A 21,217-nucleotide genomic window follows, 5' to 3' on the forward strand; every position below is an offset into this window, starting at 1 on the left:
ACATGGACAACTCCTAAAATCTGTCAATAAATTTCATTTAAACCTTGTGGAACTATTCTTTAACTTTACTTTAATTGAAGACTAATACATGATAAAGTGTTCCTATTAAGCACTTCGATTCAAATTTTGATATTTTTTTTTTGTCTGTTTTGTCACGTGTCTATTACGTAGATAAGTTAATCTCTTAAGATATGTTATTCCCTTTAGTTATACGAATTATTCTCAATCAGCCATAAAAACTCGAGCATGTTTTGATTATGGATGATGTGTATAACTAAAGAAGATGATATATTTTAAGTGGTTAACTTACCATAAAATTTATTCCAAAATTTGAACAAAAAGTACTAATAGAACACTTTATTATGTGTTCATGTGCTCAATGATTAAAACAGCGTAGTTAAAGTGTCTAAATGAAATTTCTTCAAGTTTGAAGGCCTTATATAAGTATAACATATTTCTACATAAACAAATCAAAAATATATATTGTATATTGAAGGCTAAATGTGCTTAATCCTCTATTTAAAAGGCCAAATCTAAATTTTTCAATAATATAGAGGCTAAAATTGCAATTATTCCTTTATTCTTTTATTTATTTTTCTGATTTTCTTCTTTTGTTTAGTTTCGTGATTGAATAAACGACGTGATGCCATGATCTGTGGGCTCTACGCGCTTAGCCGGCGGGAGATTATGGGGAGAATTATTAGATGGAGAAAGTAAGAGTTGTAAAATTACTGTTTAGGGAATGAACTTAGTAAATGGGGAACCAGAGACTAAAGATGTTTAAATTAAAATTGAATAATAACACTTTTGCTTATTCAATTAATGGTAAATTGGAGAGGGAAAAAACGTGTAAAAAGAAACAAAATTATTAGTAAATTGTGATATTTGATTAAGCATATTTAGCCTGAAATTAATTGAAATGTGAAAGTATGTTATATTTGGATTATTTTTAGAATTATATGACCATCAAATATGGAGTAGAAATAGAAGCTTAATATAACACACTGGTAATTAGTAATGAAACGGTTAATAATAATGATAAATTTATTAATATTCACAAGCAAATGGATCAAAAGTGCGCATTTCAATTGATGGAAGTTAATGTGCTTAGCCAGATATCACAAGAGCTAAAAATTATAATTTATCAATAGCCAAGGGACAATAAATATTACTAACCCAATTTGAATCTATAAAAAGGTACTAATGATAGGATTTAGATGCATATGATTACCAATCTCATTACTCCATTAATTGCATTATGTAGCGCTATATTATTATTTGAAAAGTAAAAAAAAAAAAAAAAGGTTACTTCAACCATCTTTTATGTAGTTTATTATATATATGTAAATCTGACATAATTTGTGAAATCTATACATGTTATTCAAAATAAAAATTAACTAATTTGATCTTCCCACCCGTCACATAAGATCGAATGGAGGTGACAAAATTAAATGGCAACGGCCGATTACGGTTATTCGTCTACATCGTGGGAAAAATTTTTGTTACGAAACGCGATCCCATTTGCTTTCTGTTTTTTTTTTTTTTTTTTTTTTTTTTTATTATTGTGAAAAGAAACGACTTATGTCATTAATTATTGAAAGAAAAAGTAGAGAGATTTCACCATCAATAATATTACTCTCTCCGTTCATTTTTATTTGTTCTGTATATTAAAAATTGTTGTTCATTTTTACTTATCCAGTTTGAAAAATCAATACATAATTTACCATTTCATATCTATTTTACTCTTATTATTAATTGGCTTGGAAAGTTCAAGGAATTCTTAGTTATGCACAACTTTTAAATCATGTTTTATTAATTTTAATCATTAGGTTACTTAGCAATAATTAAAGGGTAATATAGTAAAATTGTCATTTTAGTTTTGACTCCTTAATAGGCTTATTAATCAATCCATGATAGGTAAAAATGAACGGAGGGAGTATAACAAAAAAAATATAACATGGAAATAGGGTCTGAGGCCAAAAAATTGGTATTTTCATGTAACATTTTAAGAAATAAATTTCTTTCAAAATTCATCTAGTACTTTTTCTTTCCTCTTCCTTCAAAAGATCCCTTTTTGAAGCATAAGAGAAAAAAAAAAAAAAAAAAACCAAAGGTGGCGAGGTAAAAGATTTAACTACGCTCGAGAATCTACTGTTTATTGTTCATGATCATTATTTTACAATTTTCACACTATTAAATTGAATTATTTTCTTAATAAGACCAACAAAAAATACACCGACACGCCTTAATGCTTAAGCATGTGATTAGGAATCTAAAAGATTTCGATTAGTCTTAATTGTGACACCTGTGCTTACGGCTTACATAAAAAATACTTAGAATAACTTCATGATCGATTTGATTCATGATTCAACTGCTCTCTTATTTCGTTTTATATTCTATTATATATTTTTTAATAAAGACGGCATTTACTAATCACATGAAAGAGTTAAACTTTTAATCCTTTTTAGGATCTTGATAACTATCTTACATTTATATATATCAACCGTGTATTTCTTTTTTCTTTATCTTTTTGGGTACTTTATTTTATCTTTTCCTTGATTTGCAGATGTTTACTTAATTCTCCCAAGATTTGGAGAGTGGATTTAGAAGTGTGAGCTTCCGAGACTGAACATGTTATCTCCAGAGGTTGTGATGAGGTGGTACTTATCCATCTATCCTTAATTAGAAGTCTCGAATTTAAGTCCGGATAATAGACTACTTCCCATTGATAGATGCTTCCTCGCGAATTTGGATTAGTTTTACCTCAAAATGGGTAGTGGAGAATGGGTGGAAAACTCACAAAAGAAAAAAAAAATTTATTCATGTAACGTATCATGCAACTCTTATTGATACTACAAACAACCACATCTTAATTACACTGCATCATGAGCTATAGCAGATGATTGGCTTTAATTTGTTTACAATTACAATGTGTATAAAAAGTAAGTACTGTGTGACATAATCCACTTCATTCTACATCTGGATAAGCTTAGAGATATTGTCGAATTATGAGCCTTTCATTTGAAGTAAGATCAGGATCATCATCAGAGAGCCTCTTCCGAACTAGTGCTCTGATAGTGTCTGGATTAATGTCGTCAAGAACCTGTTAACACGTTCAACAGGTCAGAGACAATAACCGTCACATAAAAAAAACTGGAATTATTTAACGAATTTCATCGCTAATCTGCCGTAAAATCGCCCAAAACTAACAGTTTTTTGATAATATGTCGCTAATCCGTCGTTAAATAAGATTAGCGACGGATTTTGCTGAATTTGTTTGTCCCTAATTTCTGTTTTTTTAGAAGTGTGGGAAGTCAAAGGACAGCAACTCTAGATTGAAAGGATGGGGTAAAAATACACATTTCGACTATTGAGAAGGCTAAGCACCTCAGCCGCAGCTGATGTATCGCCAGAGGTGGGTCCAAGATTTTAATCTGATCGCACTTATGCAATGTGGTTTCAGAAAATTACTTGTTAATTGTTGAAACTTTCGTAATTTTTCGTGTATATATATACAAATGGATGCTTCTCATAAGAAACCAGTTCCTTACCTCTACATAGTTGTTGACATTCCCATCTTCGGTGGGAGAAGTGATGGGCTCAAACTCATTGCATGTCCATTCACCGTCAATGATGTACTTGTATTCATAGTGTCCTTCCTGTTAATGAAGAGATATTGGAATTGACAACCTTTACAAAATATTTGTTATTTGTTCTCCAATTAATTCACAACAATATACTCTTTAGGTTGTTTTGGATCTTGGAATAGTCTATGTGATATTTTATCGAAGCATATAAAGAAACATAAAGTGTGTGGACTTGAAGATACTAAGATCCAAAAACAGAAATTACATCCCACATGCTGCAAAACTTTCTAATTATGTTTTTGTATATACATCATTATAAGGAGAAAAATGCGTTAAACCTAAAACCGCATACTTACGGGCAAGTCCCTATGGAGAATCCACAAACCTCGCTCCGCATCAAATTCCAAGGGTATTCTCTGAAAACATGACAAGAAAGTTCTTAAATGAGCTCTTCAATAAAAAGCATCAAATAATGCACAGTTTATGTAGAAGGCAATGAAATGCTACAATAATGGAACTTGGAATTCTTATTCGAGAATGTTCCTTCCCTAGTAGTGAAGATGTGATTGTTAAAGAATAGAACTACTTGTGACTAACATTGATCAAATTGACAGTCAAAATTCGAAAAAAGATTAACTACAGTATCTGTCCTAAGAAATACGAGTACTTAAGAATAGGTATTTGTGAGACTTGGCTATTACCTGGTCCCAGCCAATATCAAGTCCAGATATTTCCACTGGAGTACATTTTTCACCATACCATGTCATTGTGACAGCCTTCTTTTTAAGGCCTGTAAGCTATAAACAGGACTATACTTGATCAAGAACAGAAAAGCCACAAGGGAACTGTGGGAATTATAAATTGTAAAAACAAAAATAGAACTCACGATGTCTACAGTGGCACAGTTTACAGCATCAAGTTTTGGAAAACAAGATCTCTTGCTCTGCAAAAAGATAGAGAAAACCTTGGTCAAGATATGTTAAAACCAAATAAAGTTTATAAACAAAGAAAAACAAAAAATGTATCACATATATAAAAGGGATAAAAAAGATAAGAATCAGCCAGTCTCAATGGTTATGGTTACATTTACAAAGAATGTTTCGTCAAAGAACACTAGCTAGGTGATATAGCAAAACGACCAGCAAAACTATCTTCAAATTGTGGAACTTCATAACTAACATACAGGTAAAAAGACCAGCAAAACTATCTTCAAAATGTGGAACTTCATAACTAACATACAGGTAAAAAGAATTACCGTGAGTAAATTGAAAGCTTCACTAAGCTTATAGCCTTGAACCCAGAATAAATATGCCAACTGTAATTCAAAGTTCCGAAAACAGATATAAGTTCAATCACAAGGTAACTTCAATAAATAAAAGGGATGTTCTCCTGATAAATTACAAGACAAATTACATAGTAATCGTAACTGGATTTCAGGCTATGTCTCACGCTCTCAAAACTCTACTTGTAAATGAAATGCAAGGTTCACCAATAAGAACAGTTACGCAAAATGATCATGTTCTCCTAATCCGAATAAACAACTAACACTTCAAATGTAACTAACTTAATGAGTAAATAAAAGTGTGCAGCCTAAGCTTTTAGATGAAGTGATCATACAATTCAATATGGTACCACAATAGACAGAGGTCCTAAATTCAAGTCTTGTCACATATTTTGAAAAGAAATTTTCTCAAGCATCTAATTTTCATGTAAAGGGTATGCCAATACATAATTATGTAAACAAAAGTGTGTCTTTTCTAACTGCTTAAACTTTTAAATGAGATGGGCACACAGTTCAAAGCATACTATTAGTCAACGTTCTAATTTGGAGTATCATGACAAACCATCAAACGGTCTGTTCCTCCTACTTGTTTTTCTCTTGAGAAATGACATTGTGCTCTATGTAATTAAAGTGTTGATACACAATTGTAATAAAACAAGCAAGAGGGAGAAAACTTCCATGCCTAGACTCACTATCATTTAGTTTAGTTACTTAACGTGGTTGCAACCCTCGGGAGACATAAAGAAACTTATAAGCACATACCGCAACTGAGGGAGCTCAGCCATGTCCGGCGGTGCAATGTATGTAAGTCACACCCCCATTTCTATTGATGGCCTTGTTCAGTTTGCTTAATACAGCCGGAAGCCGCAACCTCAAATCAAATGCATCAAAATCCCTGCTTCATCAACCATCAGAAACACTTAGGAATTAACATCATGAGATTTAACGTTTTGGAAATGCTTCATGGCATTGACATATTGTAGCGAATATAAAAATTTATAAAGCCACAAAAAGGAAAGATGCTTGTCCAATTTTTGGAATTTGTATGGACAATATATAGTTCACTTGCAATCATCAATCACTAACAATTTCTGTTCAACTACAACATATTGCCAATTTTGGAAGCACTTCTTTCTGTTTTCACCTTAGCTTGGCGGGGCTAGAACGAAAATACCGAGATATTTCAGACCATATAATGAAGAACCAGAGGTTAATCCAGGATTTTAGGTTTATGGGTTCTCACAACGACCTCAAGTTAATATACAATAATAATTGGGTTCACAGTCAAATATATGCCGATATTTAGTGGATTTCTTAATACATATAGAGCTATGCGCAGAATCTACTGGGTTTCACGTGAACCTGTAGGTTCCCCTTTAGATCCGCCCCTGTGAAGAACACTTTCCCAACATCAGAAAGTGAGATAGTGTACATTTAGCAAATATTCTTGAAATAGTAATAATTTTATCTTTTTAGTACTCTACAGATTGCAATATTGCAATGTTCAATGTCACTGCATTGGCAGGCATATGCAAATGTTATAAACTAACCTTATCTCGGCACGCAAATGTTCAATGTCACTGCATTTACTGGCGTATTCTCGAATTGCACTGATATCAATCCCAAAATATCTGGAAAACACTAAATTAAGGACTTGTAAAGAATGTCATAGATTGAACCATGATACAGATTTGCCTGATCCAACATGAAATAAACAATCATGACATATTTCATGGATACTCAAGATCTGGATTTTGTTGCAAGCAAAAAATAGTTTTTACTCCAACGCTACGAAGCTTGTCCACCTCCTCAGGAGCCTGTCATTTTGTTGGAGTGAAAAAAAAAAAAAAAAGTCAAAAAGTAATATGTTACCAAAAAAAGAAAGTGAATCACTCATTACCTGTAGACATGAACCAACAATCAAATCTGGACGGATGAAGTTGTAGCTCATTCCTAACTCATGCCTATAGGTTAAGTCTGCATTAAGAAAGTTATGAGTGTTACACATAGTAGTTAGGTAATGGGACTATATATATGTGTGTGTGTGTGTGCAAAATTTTTTGAGCAAATTACTTAAAGTGCATGTCGCTAAGTAAGATGATCTCAAAATTATACTAATACAACTGAATCATGTCTACATGGAGTATACTTTGATTTGCAATTTGCTAAGGTAAGGATGTTCTTTAACAAAGGGAAGGCAAGAAGGAGAAACAAGTAAATAGTAGAAAAAGATCACCCACAGGTTAACCTATTCAGCTAGCATGCAACTCTGACCAAGCTTTCAAAATTGATTTAGTTTCAAAAGCATTTTTTTATAAGAACTGCTTTTCGAAAAAATACTTTTGGAACGTACGTATCATTTTGTGTTTGACTAATTAATTTGAGAAGTACTTTTGTCAATATTAGAGCAATAATTTGTGCTTGATGACTAAGGTTCCAAAAGTGCTTCCGTGAAGAGCTACGTTTCTTTTCAGCTTCTAAAAAATAATTTCTGCTATTACTCATACTCAAAAATACTTATTTTTTCTAAAAGCTTGGCCAAACAACTCAACTCTCTAAAATAAGCACCTTCTTTTTTAAAAAATAAACAATTTTAGTTTCCCAAAAGCTTGGTCAAACAGGCTATTAGTCTAGTAAAATTAAGGAAATTAACGGGTTTTTTCTTTTGATAAGTCAGGATACTAATAAGTTTAATAGTTTAAGGTATGCAATAGATAGATCCTCAACGTAAAAGAACATAAAGTTCCAAAATTTAAAAATGTGTAAAGAGATAGACTAACCATCTTCAGTAGCTACAGATTTTGCCATCACCTGCAAATGACTCCCAAAAAAAAAAAAAAAAAATAGAGAGAGAGAGAGGGAGAGAAAAATGAAATGATAATGTGCAACATTGATCACAACCAATAGCTATTACAAATTAATACTCCCTCCTTTTCGAGTTATATGGCATTCTCTCTATTTTAGCACATTCAGAAATGATTTTGATAAAAATTGAAACATTTATTTTATAATTATAGTGTTCTGGCCAGCTTGCGTGCACATCGATTAGTTTCACGTGATACCAGCTAACTTCCATCAGCACACGTAAGAGAAAATCACCTAGTAGTATTTTTTCCTCGGCTGAAATTTGAACCTGAAACTTCATGTTTCTTGGGTGCCAAAAATTTTAACATATATTTTCTCTATAAAACTAAGTTTCAACTTAAATATTTTTCTTCCAATACCACTAACATAATATGGAACACATGTCAAATTTTTCGTTACGCTAAACACCCCTATAATATTATTCTATTTCAGATATACCTTGTATTTCTTAAATCAAACAAATACAATGAATATTATACAAAAATTAACACCATGGCGGTCAGTTCAATTTTTTTTATTTTCTTTTGATATATGGACAAAATTGCCCTTATAGAAAAATAAACATCATGTTGAGTCATTATATGTAGTTAAATTTTGTTGAATTCAAATCTATTAGAAATTTAGACTTTATTAAGCTCAAAACATATTAGTCGTCCAAATAAAATCTTCACATGCGCTTCAAGAAATCCTTCTTTGTTAAAACGTCCGTGAAGATTTTTAGTGGTAAATCAGAAGATTTGAGAACCGAATTAACCTGAATTAATAGGAAAAATAAAACTATTACCAGAAGAAAAACGAGTTACAAAATTGAAAAACTCAGATAATCAATGACTAAAGTGTAAATTGAAAAAAAATCAAAAAGCTTAACAAAGACATAATGAAAAAAGATTTGAAAAAAATCAAAAAGCTTAACAAAGACATAATGAAAAAAGATGATGAAATCACTATTATATCTTTGCTATCCAAATGTTAAACGTCAAAGAAGAAGCTATGCCTTCTTTCTAAGACAGACAAGATGGATTTGGAAACCAAACTATAGAGATTATAAAATAAGAAGAGAAGTCATAATTTTTTAAAATAAAATAAGTCATAATTTTTTAAAATAAATAAATATTAGGTAGTTACTGATAACTTGATTAAACTAAAATGATAACAAAAGAGAAATAAAAGAGTAGAAATTTGGAAGAGACATGGAAATTTCCTTGATAGCACTAATATTTATTTTAAAAGACGACCCTAGATTAAAGGGCATGAAAATCTGACTTATTAATCCACTTGCTATATTAAAAATCTCAAGATATATATATATATATATTTTTTTTTTAGTTTCGTTTTTTATTTCTTAATGTCATGTCTCCAAATTTATGAGTATATCTAGAATAGATTATGACAAATTAATTTTTATGTGTGTATTTGGCAAAGCACTAACAGGCAGAGGCGGATGTAGGATTTAAATTCTAGGGGTTCAACATCTAAAAATTTTAGCACTAACCCATTACATTTCTAAAGTTATGGGTTCAAATTTACTATTTATTGTGATTTTAGTAAATTTTTACACATAAATTTATACCCCTCATCGAAAGTTTGGGGTTCAATTGAACCCCAAGTTATAGAGCTCCATCCGCCTATGCTAACAGGCAGCTTATAATGACCGGTAAGTTATTATAAAGTACTACCGATTTATGATGTTTGGGCATATGCGCCCGATTTCAAAGAACACACTGTTTAAAAAACTGCTTATTTTGAAAAGTACTTTTGTTATAATTTTTTTAGAAATATATTTTGAAAGTTACAATATGTTTATCAGAGTATACAGCCCCCAAATTGTTGCTTTAAAAATATTTTTGTTTAAGTTGGGGGGTGTGAATTATTTTTTAAAAGAAATATATTTTCTAAAAATGCTTTTCAGAGTCAAATTATGAAGGAAACAAAAAAGCAGTACCAAGGTTCATTTTACAATTAGCTCAATTTAAACAAGAGATGAGTTTAAATATTTATCACGAATAACTTCTATTAAGGTTCATTTTGTTTCCTTGAAATTCTGAATCAGAAAAAGGAGAGTAGACCAAATAATCCTTTGAACATTTATCCTTGAATCATAGCTCCACTTGTTCCATCTTTATTTTTATTTCTCCCTTTCTAAATTTCTAAATATGGATTCTGTTAAGTTTTGAATTCCCTTAGTTTGACGGAGCAAAATAGCATGTTACGTTAATTAAAGGTTAAACATGCTTACTCATGAGGGATCAAAACTAGGATAAAACTGTAACTCAAGGACTAAAACGACTATTTTCCCTCTGAATTTTGTTAACTACTTTACCATTAAATGAGCTCTAATTAGATAAACTGGAGGCTTGAAACAACCTCTTAAAAGCAGGGTAAAGGTGCGTATAATAGACGCTTATGATGCAGTCCTTCCCGGGCCCACATGCATATGTGACAGAAGCCAGTCTGCAGAAATTGCTATCCCCTTTTTTTAAATTACATAACTCATGAGAATTACAAACTAATGACGTGTCCACGGTTTCTGAAATGAAGCGAGCCTTATTTACCTAAAAGACGGATGAAAAAGAGGAAGAAAAGTAGTGATGGAATAGTTACTTCACTAAAGCATAAAACTGTGTTCGTTCCTAAAAACGTATCATACAACTCGTGTGGTCATGCTACAAACAGCTATATCTTACACTGCATGATTTATTGAATTGCATGAGTTATAGCAGATTATTGGCTTGTTTACAATTACAAAGTGCATAGTAAGTTATGATATGCATTCCCTTCATTCTACGTCTGGATAAGCTTCGAGAAATTGGCTAATTATGAGCCTTTCATTTAAAGTAAGATGAGGGTCATCACCAGTGAGCCTCTTCCGAACTGCTGCACGGGTACTGTCTGAATTGTCGTCAAGAACCTGTTGGCACGTCCAAGTTGAACATTAGGTAAGAGATAATAACTATGAGAAGTCAACGGATGGCAGTTCTAGATTGAAAGGTTGAGGTAGAAACAGACATATCCATGAGAAGTCAAAGGATGGCAACTCTAGATTGAAAGGTTGAAGTAGAAACAGACATATCCCCTTTTTGAGCAGTCACAGCTACAAAGGAGGCTAAACACCTCAGCCGCAGCTAATGTATGGTTAGAGGTGGATTCATGATTCAAATTTGACGGGTTCAACTTTTATGTACTCACACACTGAATCCATCACAATCATGAGTTCAGAGACTTGATATTAAAGTGCATTTGCCTATAAACAGGGGCGGATGTACCATTATAGGTACGGGTTCAACTGAACCCATAACTTTTGACTCAGAACATAAATTTAAGTGTAAAAATTTACTACAATTGCAATAAATAGTAGACCTGAACCTATTACTTAAAAATATAATGGGTTCAATGCTAAGAATCTTAAAAGGTTGGACTCATAGAGTTTAAATCCTGGATCCGCCTCTGCCTATGTGTATGGCCAATGCGATGTCCGATGAAAAATATGGATAATACTCTTATCACTTTCCAGCATTTGATTTATGCCATATTCAGTGCTTATGTCTTATGCCTTTGAAAAAAACATTTTGACACGAGAATATAGTAAACTCCAACTAATAAAACAGAAATTTCAAATATAAAAAAAAAAAAAAGGCGTATGTAGGACGATACGATAGGAGGAAAGCATGCACCTCTCGTTCTACAACCAAGTGAAATCAGTTCCTTACCTCTACAAAGTTGTTGACATGTCCATCTTTGTTGGGAGAAGTGATGGGCTCAAACTCATTACATGTCCATTCACCATCAACGACGTACTTGTATTCATAGTGCCCTTCCTGTTAATGGAGATACATTAAGGTTGAAAATCTTTCAAAAACATTTTTCATATATTCTCCAATTACTCTTTCCATCTCATTTTATATGAAGATATTTGTCTGTACATGGAATTTAAGAAATAAAGCAAGATAGTAATAATTAACTGCGTGCTAGTGAGAGTTCCACATGTCTTTTCATTTTCTTTCCTAGTAAAAGAATGAATTTTTATATCAAGAGGATCCAATAACTTACGTCATTAATGTGTGAAATTGGGATGCTAATTTTAAATAGTTTCCAAATAGAGAAAGGTATCTTTTCTTTCGGGAAAAGACTAAAAAAGAAAGCGTGTCACATAAAATGGGACATAGGGAGTAACTTATAACGGTATATTCTTTAGATGCCATGAAAACCCGATCTTCAACAAGTTACAGGACTTAAACAAACCTTTTGGTATAGCTTTAAGAATCTTGCTATAAAAAAGGATTGAAGGCATATAAAGAAACACAAAGTGTGTGGACTTTACTTACAGGCAATTCCCTATGGAGAGTCCACAAACCTCGATCTGCATCAAATTCCAAGGGTATTCTCTGAAAACATCATAAGCAGAGTTCTTAAATGAGCTCGTTAATAAAAAGCATGAAATAATGCATTGCTGCATCAAGTGCAAACAGTGTTTAATGAACTTTCTTTAGAACATGTAAAAGGCAATGAAATGCTAATGGAAACTCGAATCTTTATTCCAGAATGTTCCTTCCCTAGTAGTGAGAGCCTCTTATTAAATTGAGTACAGGGTATGTGATTGTCAAAGAATAAAACTACTTGTGAGTAGTGTATTGTCAAAGATTGGAAGAAAAAAACTAGTAGTCTATTACCATTTGTGAGACTTGATTATTACCTGGCCCCAGCCAATATCAAGTCCAGATATTTCCACTGTAGTACACTTAACACCATGCCATGTCAATGTGACAGGCGTCTTTTTATGGCCTGTAAGCTTTAAACAGGAATACTCAGTCAAGAACAGAAAAGCATTTACGACACTAACCACCTATCATAATTAGAAGCCAGAATGTGAAATGAAAAATAGATGTAAAAGAAGACATAATAAAATAAAGATGAAAAAGTCGTCCATGGTGTTGTAAAATATTGTAACTATACAGTAACCCAGGTACATTATGAAACAAATAGTTTCTCTCTGCACGTCGTAGCAGGATTGACCTATTTTTGTTATTTTACCTCCAGATATCTGACAAACCAACACAATCTTCCAATATTTTCCCAATTCGATTACAATCACAAGAGATACATCTTTTTATAGAAAACAATATACAAGTGAGCAAAGCAAAGATTATGTGGGGAAGAATGGATAATGGATTACATCTCTCTTCTCAAAGGGTGTTAAAGAATGGAGAATATGCAGATCAGCTTTTCTTTGTTTATACTCCTATCCTATCAATTTTTCTCCATCAACCAACTGCATCTCACTGTGAAATAGACCGGTCAATTAATTACAATATAGCAACTGGAGAGTCTTGTGCACAGTTACACAAAATATTGACATATTTGAGAGGACAAATAGTGTTGTTACAACTTTGTGTAACTAATTTATTCTGGAGGTGTGGGAGTTGGAAACTTGAAGCTGCACAATAAGAGGTTACTTTACAAGTGTCATTGAAGATTCAATGATAGGAAGAATGAATTACGGAAGTAAGTGGTTACTGTTAAATATGGTAAGGGAGCTCCACATTGTACAAAATTAGTCAACATTCCTTATGAAGACAAATAAGGAGCTTATGGTACGGATTTCAGCCTTTTACACAAGTCTGAAAGCAGGAAGTGGGAGAAAAATTAGATTCTGGAAATCGCAGGAGAATACTGCATTGTAAGACACTTTTTCCAGATCTGTACAATCTGCCAATCTGGCTGTTGACGAAATGTGTAATATAGCTGAATGTTTCACTGAAAGTTGATGGAATCTCCTTTTCAGAAGAAACTTCCATGATTGGAGGTCGGGGACGTGAATTGCTTATGAAAAAATGAACACTGAACTTAGTGTGGAAAACAGAAATGATTATTTGTACTGGAGAGGATGGATGATAAATTTTCTGTGAGATCTTGTTATAAGATGTTATTAAGACAAACTGAATCTGGTAGATATAGTTGGCCGTGGAAGATAATCTGGAAAAAAAGAGCTCCACCTAAAGTGGGTTGTTTTGGTTGGATAGCTACACACGAATCTTGTTTAACTCAAGGACATTAACAAAGAAGAGCATGCAGCTAAAATCAAACAGGCATCTGAATCAGTCAATTGTCTTTTTCAGTGTAAAGTTGTTTGGCAGATTTGGAATTTGTCATAAATCTGTATTGTGACTAATGGGTGTTGCCCGGAGATTTGGCACAACTACTAAGCTGCTGGCAAGGGCAGAGATGGAGAAAAGAAGAGTGAAGAACAATTCACTCAGAGGAAGGAAAATTGTTTTCTCATTTAAAATTTAGATGTATTCGGTGTCTGTATGTTTGGCCTAAAAGGAATGTAGTTAATGACATTGAAAATAATCTACCAATGATGGAACCCTTTCAGGTTTGAAAGTACACTACAAATCCTTGTAAAGATACAATACCTCCTGGTATTGGTTTTGTAAAAAATTGACCTTTCCCCAAAGGAAAAATACGATTGTCAGGTATAAGTAGTATTATTAATCCTATCTAAACAACAACAACTACGCCTCAGTTTCAAACAAGTTAGGGATTATTAATCCTAACTAGTGATTCAAATTTCAATTCAATTTATTAAGTGATGAAGTGCAATACATATTACCAAGCATCCCACACCAACACCAACACCAAAAGCCACAAGGGCGTGAAGGGACTATGGGAATGATAAAAAGTACAAAAAAAAAAAAAAAAAAAAAAAAGGGCCCACCCGGTGCACTAAGCTCCCGCTATGCGCGGGGTCCGGGGAAGGGCCGGACCACAAGGGTCTATTGTAACGCAACCTTACCCTGCATTGCAGCAAAAGGTTGGCAGCAACTTTACCAGTTACGCCAAGGCCCCCCTTCAACTATGGGAATGATAAATTGTTAAAATGATAATAGAACTCACGATGTCTGCTGTGGCACTTTTGATGGCAGTTAGTTTTGGAAAGCAGGAGCGCTTGCTCTGCAAAAAGACAAGAAAAGACTTGGTCAAGATAAGTAAAACCAGTTTGAGTTGAAAAAAAAAAAAATGGAATAAGCTATACAAAAGGGGAAAAAGAATCAGCCAAGTTCCAATAAAATATTCCGAGGAAATTTATTGCAAAAACCAATAAACACATGGTATTACTGTATGTTTGTATCTTCAACAGGCAATAATCAGCTTCACAAACATTGCTACAGATGCGATCCACATAAACACTTTCCCCAGGTCACCACCATAAGGATTTTTAGTGCAAAGACCAAAAAAAACATGGTATCATCTTCAACAGATGATATCAACTTCAGAAGTTTGGCTACTGGACCCAAGAAGACAAACTCTTCTTCCTCAAGGACCGTAATTCATGGTAACCATTCTCAATGAACACTTGGTGTTATAGCAAGACAGCCAGCAATAATAATATTTTCAAGAAGTGAAACTACATAACAAACATAACAGGGAAAATTTACCACGAGTAAATCGAAAGCATCATTAAGCTTATAGCCTTGAACCCAGAACATGTGAGTCAACTGCAATTCAAAGTTCCAAAAAGAATATAAGTTAATCACAACGTAATCTAAATAAGTAAAATAAAACATTTCCAGCTAATTGTGATTGTATTTCAAATACAAGATACTTTTCAAATAAGAAAATTACAAGATCAGCATCCTTCAATGAAAAGAAGTTTTCACATCCTTGACTCATGAAAGAGAATCTAATTAGCACCTGAGGGTTGTGTTGAAGACATACTTAAGTAAATAAAAGTGTCCTCTGCTTAAACTTTTGAATGAGGTGATCGTATGGTTCAACGCATACAATTGGCCAATGTTCTAATTTGGAGTATGACCAGCTATTGGATGGTCTCTTTCTACTTCTTTTTCACTTCCCCTTGCAGGCTACTAGTGTGAAGCCTGCAAGCACTAGAGAGTCCATTGGCCCAGACGACTAATCATCACCCTACATCTTTGAGGTATAGAATAAGGAAGAACATGCACCAATGCACACAGAAGGGACACAGACAATGATGAAATGTCGGTAAACTTCTCCACTGCACTACTACGGTCTTGCAATCATTCGTCCATTACTAACACCACAAAGTGGCAAAAACACAAGAAAAAATGCAAGCACAATCACCAGATCAGTATAATACAAGCAGTCACAATGGATTCTAGCACAAAGCAATGCACTGAACTGCTAATTGAAAATCAAAGAAAAGACAGGATTTGCTCAAACTCACAAATTTGGGTCAGGTGCTTCTGGAATTCAGGTGAAACTTAGAGATGGGTATGGAAATCGCTAGGACCGGGATTTGGAGATGAGGGGAGGAGTGAGGACGGAGTGCAGAAGGGAAACTATTTATAATGGAGTTTTATTCTGTTGTTGCAAGGACTTGATGTGTAATTCAGCAATGCTTAAGGGCCGCAATGAGTGTTAAATTTGGAAAGGAGTGGTGAGCAATGATTCAGTGACAAAGATTGAGAGGAGGTCCAGGTGATACATCATGTTGGAGAGGAAGAAACAGGGAGATGATAATTACATATGAAGCTCAATTATTCAGAAAGGGACATTGACTGTATCATTTCATACTAAAGAAGATGTAGGCCGCTACAGATACTTAGGGTCTTGAATTAAGTACAAGAAACGTATATTAGTGCATCAACAACACTGTTTATGGATTAGCAAAGAACAAACTCAAGTAAATGAAAATTAGAGGCTCCAGTGGTCAAAAACATTCTATGTTATCCTAGGAAGAAAAAGTTGCACATGATTAGTTCAAATCATTTTGTCGTTGCACAAATTTCAGTTTACCGTTAAAAAGGTTTATGCTCCAGGAGCAACCATACAGTGCTCTATGTCATCAAAGTTCAGAGAACCGATCCAAATACCACAAGCAAGAGGGGGGAAATTTCCACGCCTAGACTATCATTTGAATTAGTACTTTAATGTCATTGCAGTCACCAGGCGACATAAAGAAACTCATAAGCACATACCGCAACTGCGGGAGCTCTGCCAAGTCCAGCGGTGCAATGTATGTAAGTCACACCCCCATTTCTATTGATGGCTTTCGTCAGTATGCTCATTACCGCTGGAAGCCGCAACCTCAAATCAAATGCATCAAAATCCCTGCTTCATCAAGCATCAGCGCACTTAGGAATTAGCATCATGGAATTAACTTTTTGAAATGCCTCATGAAATCACGTATTGTAGTGATGATAAAAAATTATAAAGCCACAAATGTAAGATGCTTGTCCAATTTTTGGAACTAGTATGCACAGCAATTTACTTGCAAATCGTCAAACGCTAAGATTATCTGTTCAATTACAACTTATTCTCACTTTTGGAAAAACTTTTACTGTTTTCACCTTAGCTTGGGTTAGAATGAGAATCCCAAGACATGTCAGACCATGTAATGAAGAACCTCCTTTCCAACATCAGCAGGTGAGGTAGTGTACATTTAACAAATATTCTTGAAACGGATAAAACTTCTTCATCTTTTAGTACTCTGCACATATGATGTTATAAACAAAGCTTATTGATGCTCGGGATCAAATTCCAAATCCTTTTGTTCCTTCTTCACATGGGTTTAAGATAAGAATGTGAAAACAGAATACCATCTCAAAAAAAAAAAAAAAAGAATCAAATTATGCTAAGGTCCTGTGGACATAACGTACTTATAAGAAAAATTACACACCCTTGCAGGTATAATTATCAGCCATAATAAGAAGTTTAACAATTTTGGCATCTGTAAACCATTCCACAACTGCCCACCCAGCGACTAGGAAATAAAGAAGTGTGCTTACTTTAGTACTTGCATTTCTTGCAATGGAAGAGGATGAAAAGGAATTGATTCAAGGGATATACAGAAAACAAATCTTTTGCACATGAACGGGAAAATTATCCCAGTAATAGATGTTCTCTTTCTTGTCCTTTAAATGTGCATACACATATCCCTAGGTTAATATAACCTGTTATTTCATGTTCAAACCAACTCCAATCTTTAATATATTTCCTTTTAGAACTAAATGTAACCAAAAGAAAAGCATGTCTTTCTCAATTGCATAAACTCCTCCACTATCTGTAACATCAAAGAAGTGGTTTAAAAAAGAAGAAATGGTAATGCTACATTAAACGAAAAGAGAGAGACAAACGTACACAGAGAGAGAGAGAGAGAGAGAGAGAGAGAGAGAGAGAGAGGGGGAGGGAGAGGGAGAGTTACAATCACAAAACAACGCACTGCTGACTTTTTTCTCTTAAACAAACCTTATTTCGGCACGCAAGTGTTCAATATCACCGCATTTGTTGGCATATTCACGAATTGCACTGATATCAACCCCAAAATATCTAGAGAACAGTAATTAAGGACTTGTAAAGAATGTTGTAGATTGAGGGTGAAATAGATTTGTTGATCCAACATGAAATAAATACATGACATATTTCATGGATACTCGAGATCTGGATTTTGTTGCAAGCAAAAAATAGTTTTTACTCCAATGCTGCGAAGTTTGTCCACATCCTCAGGAGTCTGCCATTTCGTTGGAGTCAAATAAGTCAAAAGGTCACTTCTGAAAAGGATAATATGCTTAAAGGAAAAGGAATTTCATTACCTGTAGACATGACCCAACAATCAAATCTGGCAGGATGAAGGTGTAGTTCATTCCTAACTCATGCCTATAGGTTAAGACTGCATTAAGAAAGTCAGCGACGATATGAGTGCCACATATAGTAGTTAGTTAATAGGACTGTGCAAACTTTTATTGATAAATTACTGACTAAAGGTGCATGTCATTACGTTAGATGATCCGGAAGTTATGCTAATACAACTGAATCATGTCTACATAGAGCAAACTTGGATTTGCAGTTTGCATAAGGAAAGGATGTTCTTCAACAAAGGGGAAGGCAAGAAGGAGAAGCAAAGAAGAGAAAATAGTATGCACATAACTTAACCTATTAGCTAGCATGTAATGTAGCTTTATAAAAATGCCAGGGAGAGTAATAAGTTTTTTTTTGATAAGTCAAGGAAACTAATAAGTTTAATAGCTTTCCTGTTCACATCGGAAAGGTTTTGCACCAGAAAAATCCTCAAAGTAAAAGAACATAAAGTTCACAGAACTAAAAAACGCGTCTGAAGATAGACTAACCAGCCCCCATAGCTGCAGTCATGTCATTACTGTATGTATCAGATTTTCCCGCATCCTTCTCTGTCTCATCCTTCTCGGTAGTAGATTCAGGACCAGATACTACCTAGAAACATAGCAAGTAAGCTAATGCCGATTCAGAAATGGTTTCATAGATGAAAGAAAGGGTAGAGAGAGGAAAAGGAGAAGAAGCTGCAGTAAACACTATGTTATAACATACTCAATTTCAACCTTCCCTGTTCCTAGTAAACTATGCAAGAGAGAGAGAGAGAGAGAGAGAGAGAGAGGAAGAGAGATCTCGGTTAGAAGATAATGGAAAGGAAAAGAGACACCAAAGCAGGCAGATTTTTTCGCAATTTAAACTGTCACTACTACTAATGTGCAAGACCAATTGACATTGTACAGAAAAAGAGTACCATGTTCAGCTAAATAATCTGATCAAGGAACACAGAATTCAAAAACAAAAGTCCATAAAAAGAAAAAAAAGGAAATACCAATGAATGATTCATAAATAGCTGTTTCAAAAATTACCTGTGCCACAACACTTAGACGCTGATAAGCAAATTTTGTCATCCCCTGTGAATGAAAAAACAATGAGCATGATAAGGTTCCATATTGATCACAACCAGTAGAAAGTACAAATTACTAGTCCTGCCATTTCAATTTGTATGACATTTTCTCTAGGATGCCGCAAGATGCTTGCCACCATTCAATTTATATACTACTTTCACTACTTTTTTTTTTTTTTTTTGATGACATGAGAACCCGCAGCCGCTACCTTTCGGGTGCGCACAGGGTAAACCCATAGCTACTTTCACTACTTTGAAGACATGGTTTCTCTATCAAACTAACTTTATAACCATTACTTAAATATTTTATTGTGAATGATATCACACAGAAAATAATACTATTAGTAACTAATAGCAATATAAACAGCGTACCGAGACACAGTAATCAAGTAACAATACAAGGTAATAAGGACACCAAGATTTCAACAAGCAAAACTCTTCTTAATAAGGAGGAAACAGCGGCCTAAGAGGTTCAAAGTAATATCATAACACTTCGCAATTTCGAGTAAAATACTCGAGAGACCACCACAGGAACCTTCTTTGGATATACACAACTTACTATAACACTGCTCACAGTATTTCTCCTAGCACACTATTTACTTTCTCAATGTGTGTGACTTGTTTCTCTGCTACTTTTGCTTCTGTAGTGAAATGAGAAGAAAAGCTGCCCCTCTTTATAGGAGCAAAAACTGAGGGCTCTAAGAAGTACAAAAACAAAAGAAAAAAATGCCAACACTTCCTCAGACAAAACAAATTTAGTCCCCAAATTCAGCCAAGATTTCTACCAAATGAAGGTGGACCCCATATAATTTTCTCCCAATATCACTAAAATAATACTCCCTCCATCTCAATTTATGCGACACTTTTACTTTTTAGTCAGTCCAAAAATGATATCTTTCTATATTTATGACCCGTTTGACCTCGCGTTTTTCGGAATAATTTCAACTTTATTTAAAATCGGTGCTTGCCCATGAAAATTCCAAATCCAACTTGAAGTTGGATTCCAAATTTGGAAAACAGCTTATAACCTGTTTTCCAACTCCATCTTCATAATTCCAAATAAAAAAATGCTTTCTTGTCTCATTTGCAAAAAGTATAACCAAACACAACTCCATCTTCAACTTCAACTTCATAAATTCCAAATAAAGTGAAAAATATTTGGAATCTATGGCCAAATACCTACTAACATAATACTCCCACCATCCCAATTTACGTGACACTTTTACTTTTTAGTCCGTCCCAAAAAGTAAAAAAAGATATCTTTCTATATTTAGTAACAATTTAACTTTAAATTTCTTATTCAACATTGATTTATAGCCAAACAAATATCTATAACTTAGACCACTAGTATCAAAAGTCTTTCTTTCTTTCTTTCTTTCTTATACTTCATGCTCAGTCAAACGCCTTCACATAAATTGAGACGGAGCAATACACTAATCAAATTAACGTGTCCAACTCCAATCAAAGGAAACAATACTCATAAGTGGATTAAAGAGATTATTACCAGTGAAACAACAGTGGAAAAAGGCTTTCTTGAATTGCCTGTGAAGCTTCTAAGTGGTAAACCAGATGATCTGAAAACCAAAATTAAAAAAGTTAATTAATCCAACAAAAAATGAAACTTTAACAAACAAAAAAAAATCAAATAAACCTGGGAAGATTTTGAAGGCAATTCATTGGGAAAATGAATAGATTTGGAGCAGAGAGAATGAAGAAGAATGTGAATCTGATATGAAACAGAACTGAAATGAAACTGTGTACTATTATTTTATCAGTTCAGTTTTTTGTTGTCTGAGTAGTACTTTATAATAC

The 21,217-nt window shown here is 33.8% G+C and overlaps 1 protein-coding gene and 1 pseudogene across 1 annotated transcript; both read right to left on the reverse strand.

Moving 5' to 3' along the window:
- Nucleotides 1-2,869: 2,869 nt before the first annotated feature.
- On the reverse strand, nt 2,870-8,808 carry LOC132060603 (phosphoglucan phosphatase DSP4, amyloplastic-like; annotated as a pseudogene).
- Nucleotides 8,809-10,320: 1,512 nt separating this feature from the next.
- On the reverse strand, nt 10,321-21,217 carry LOC132059126 (phosphoglucan phosphatase DSP4, amyloplastic-like). Its single transcript, XM_059451632.1, has 14 exons — nt 21,057-21,217; nt 20,910-20,979; nt 19,368-19,412; nt 18,840-18,942; nt 18,306-18,382; nt 18,147-18,223; nt 17,962-18,042; nt 16,692-16,824; nt 15,171-15,230; nt 14,629-14,685; nt 12,425-12,520; nt 12,057-12,116; nt 11,442-11,549; nt 10,321-10,642 (listed from the first exon to the last, which is right to left on the reverse strand). The coding sequence occupies exons 1-14, from the start codon at nt 21,080-21,082 to the stop codon at nt 10,511-10,513; spliced, it is 1,125 nt and encodes a 374-aa protein (XP_059307615.1). The 5' UTR covers nt 21,083-21,217; the 3' UTR covers nt 10,321-10,510.

Source organism: Lycium ferocissimum, chromosome 6, assembly GCF_029784015.1.
Source record: "Lycium ferocissimum isolate CSIRO_LF1 chromosome 6, AGI_CSIRO_Lferr_CH_V1, whole genome shotgun sequence".
In the NCBI taxonomy this organism is placed as follows: Eukaryota; Viridiplantae; Streptophyta; class Magnoliopsida; order Solanales; family Solanaceae; genus Lycium; species Lycium ferocissimum.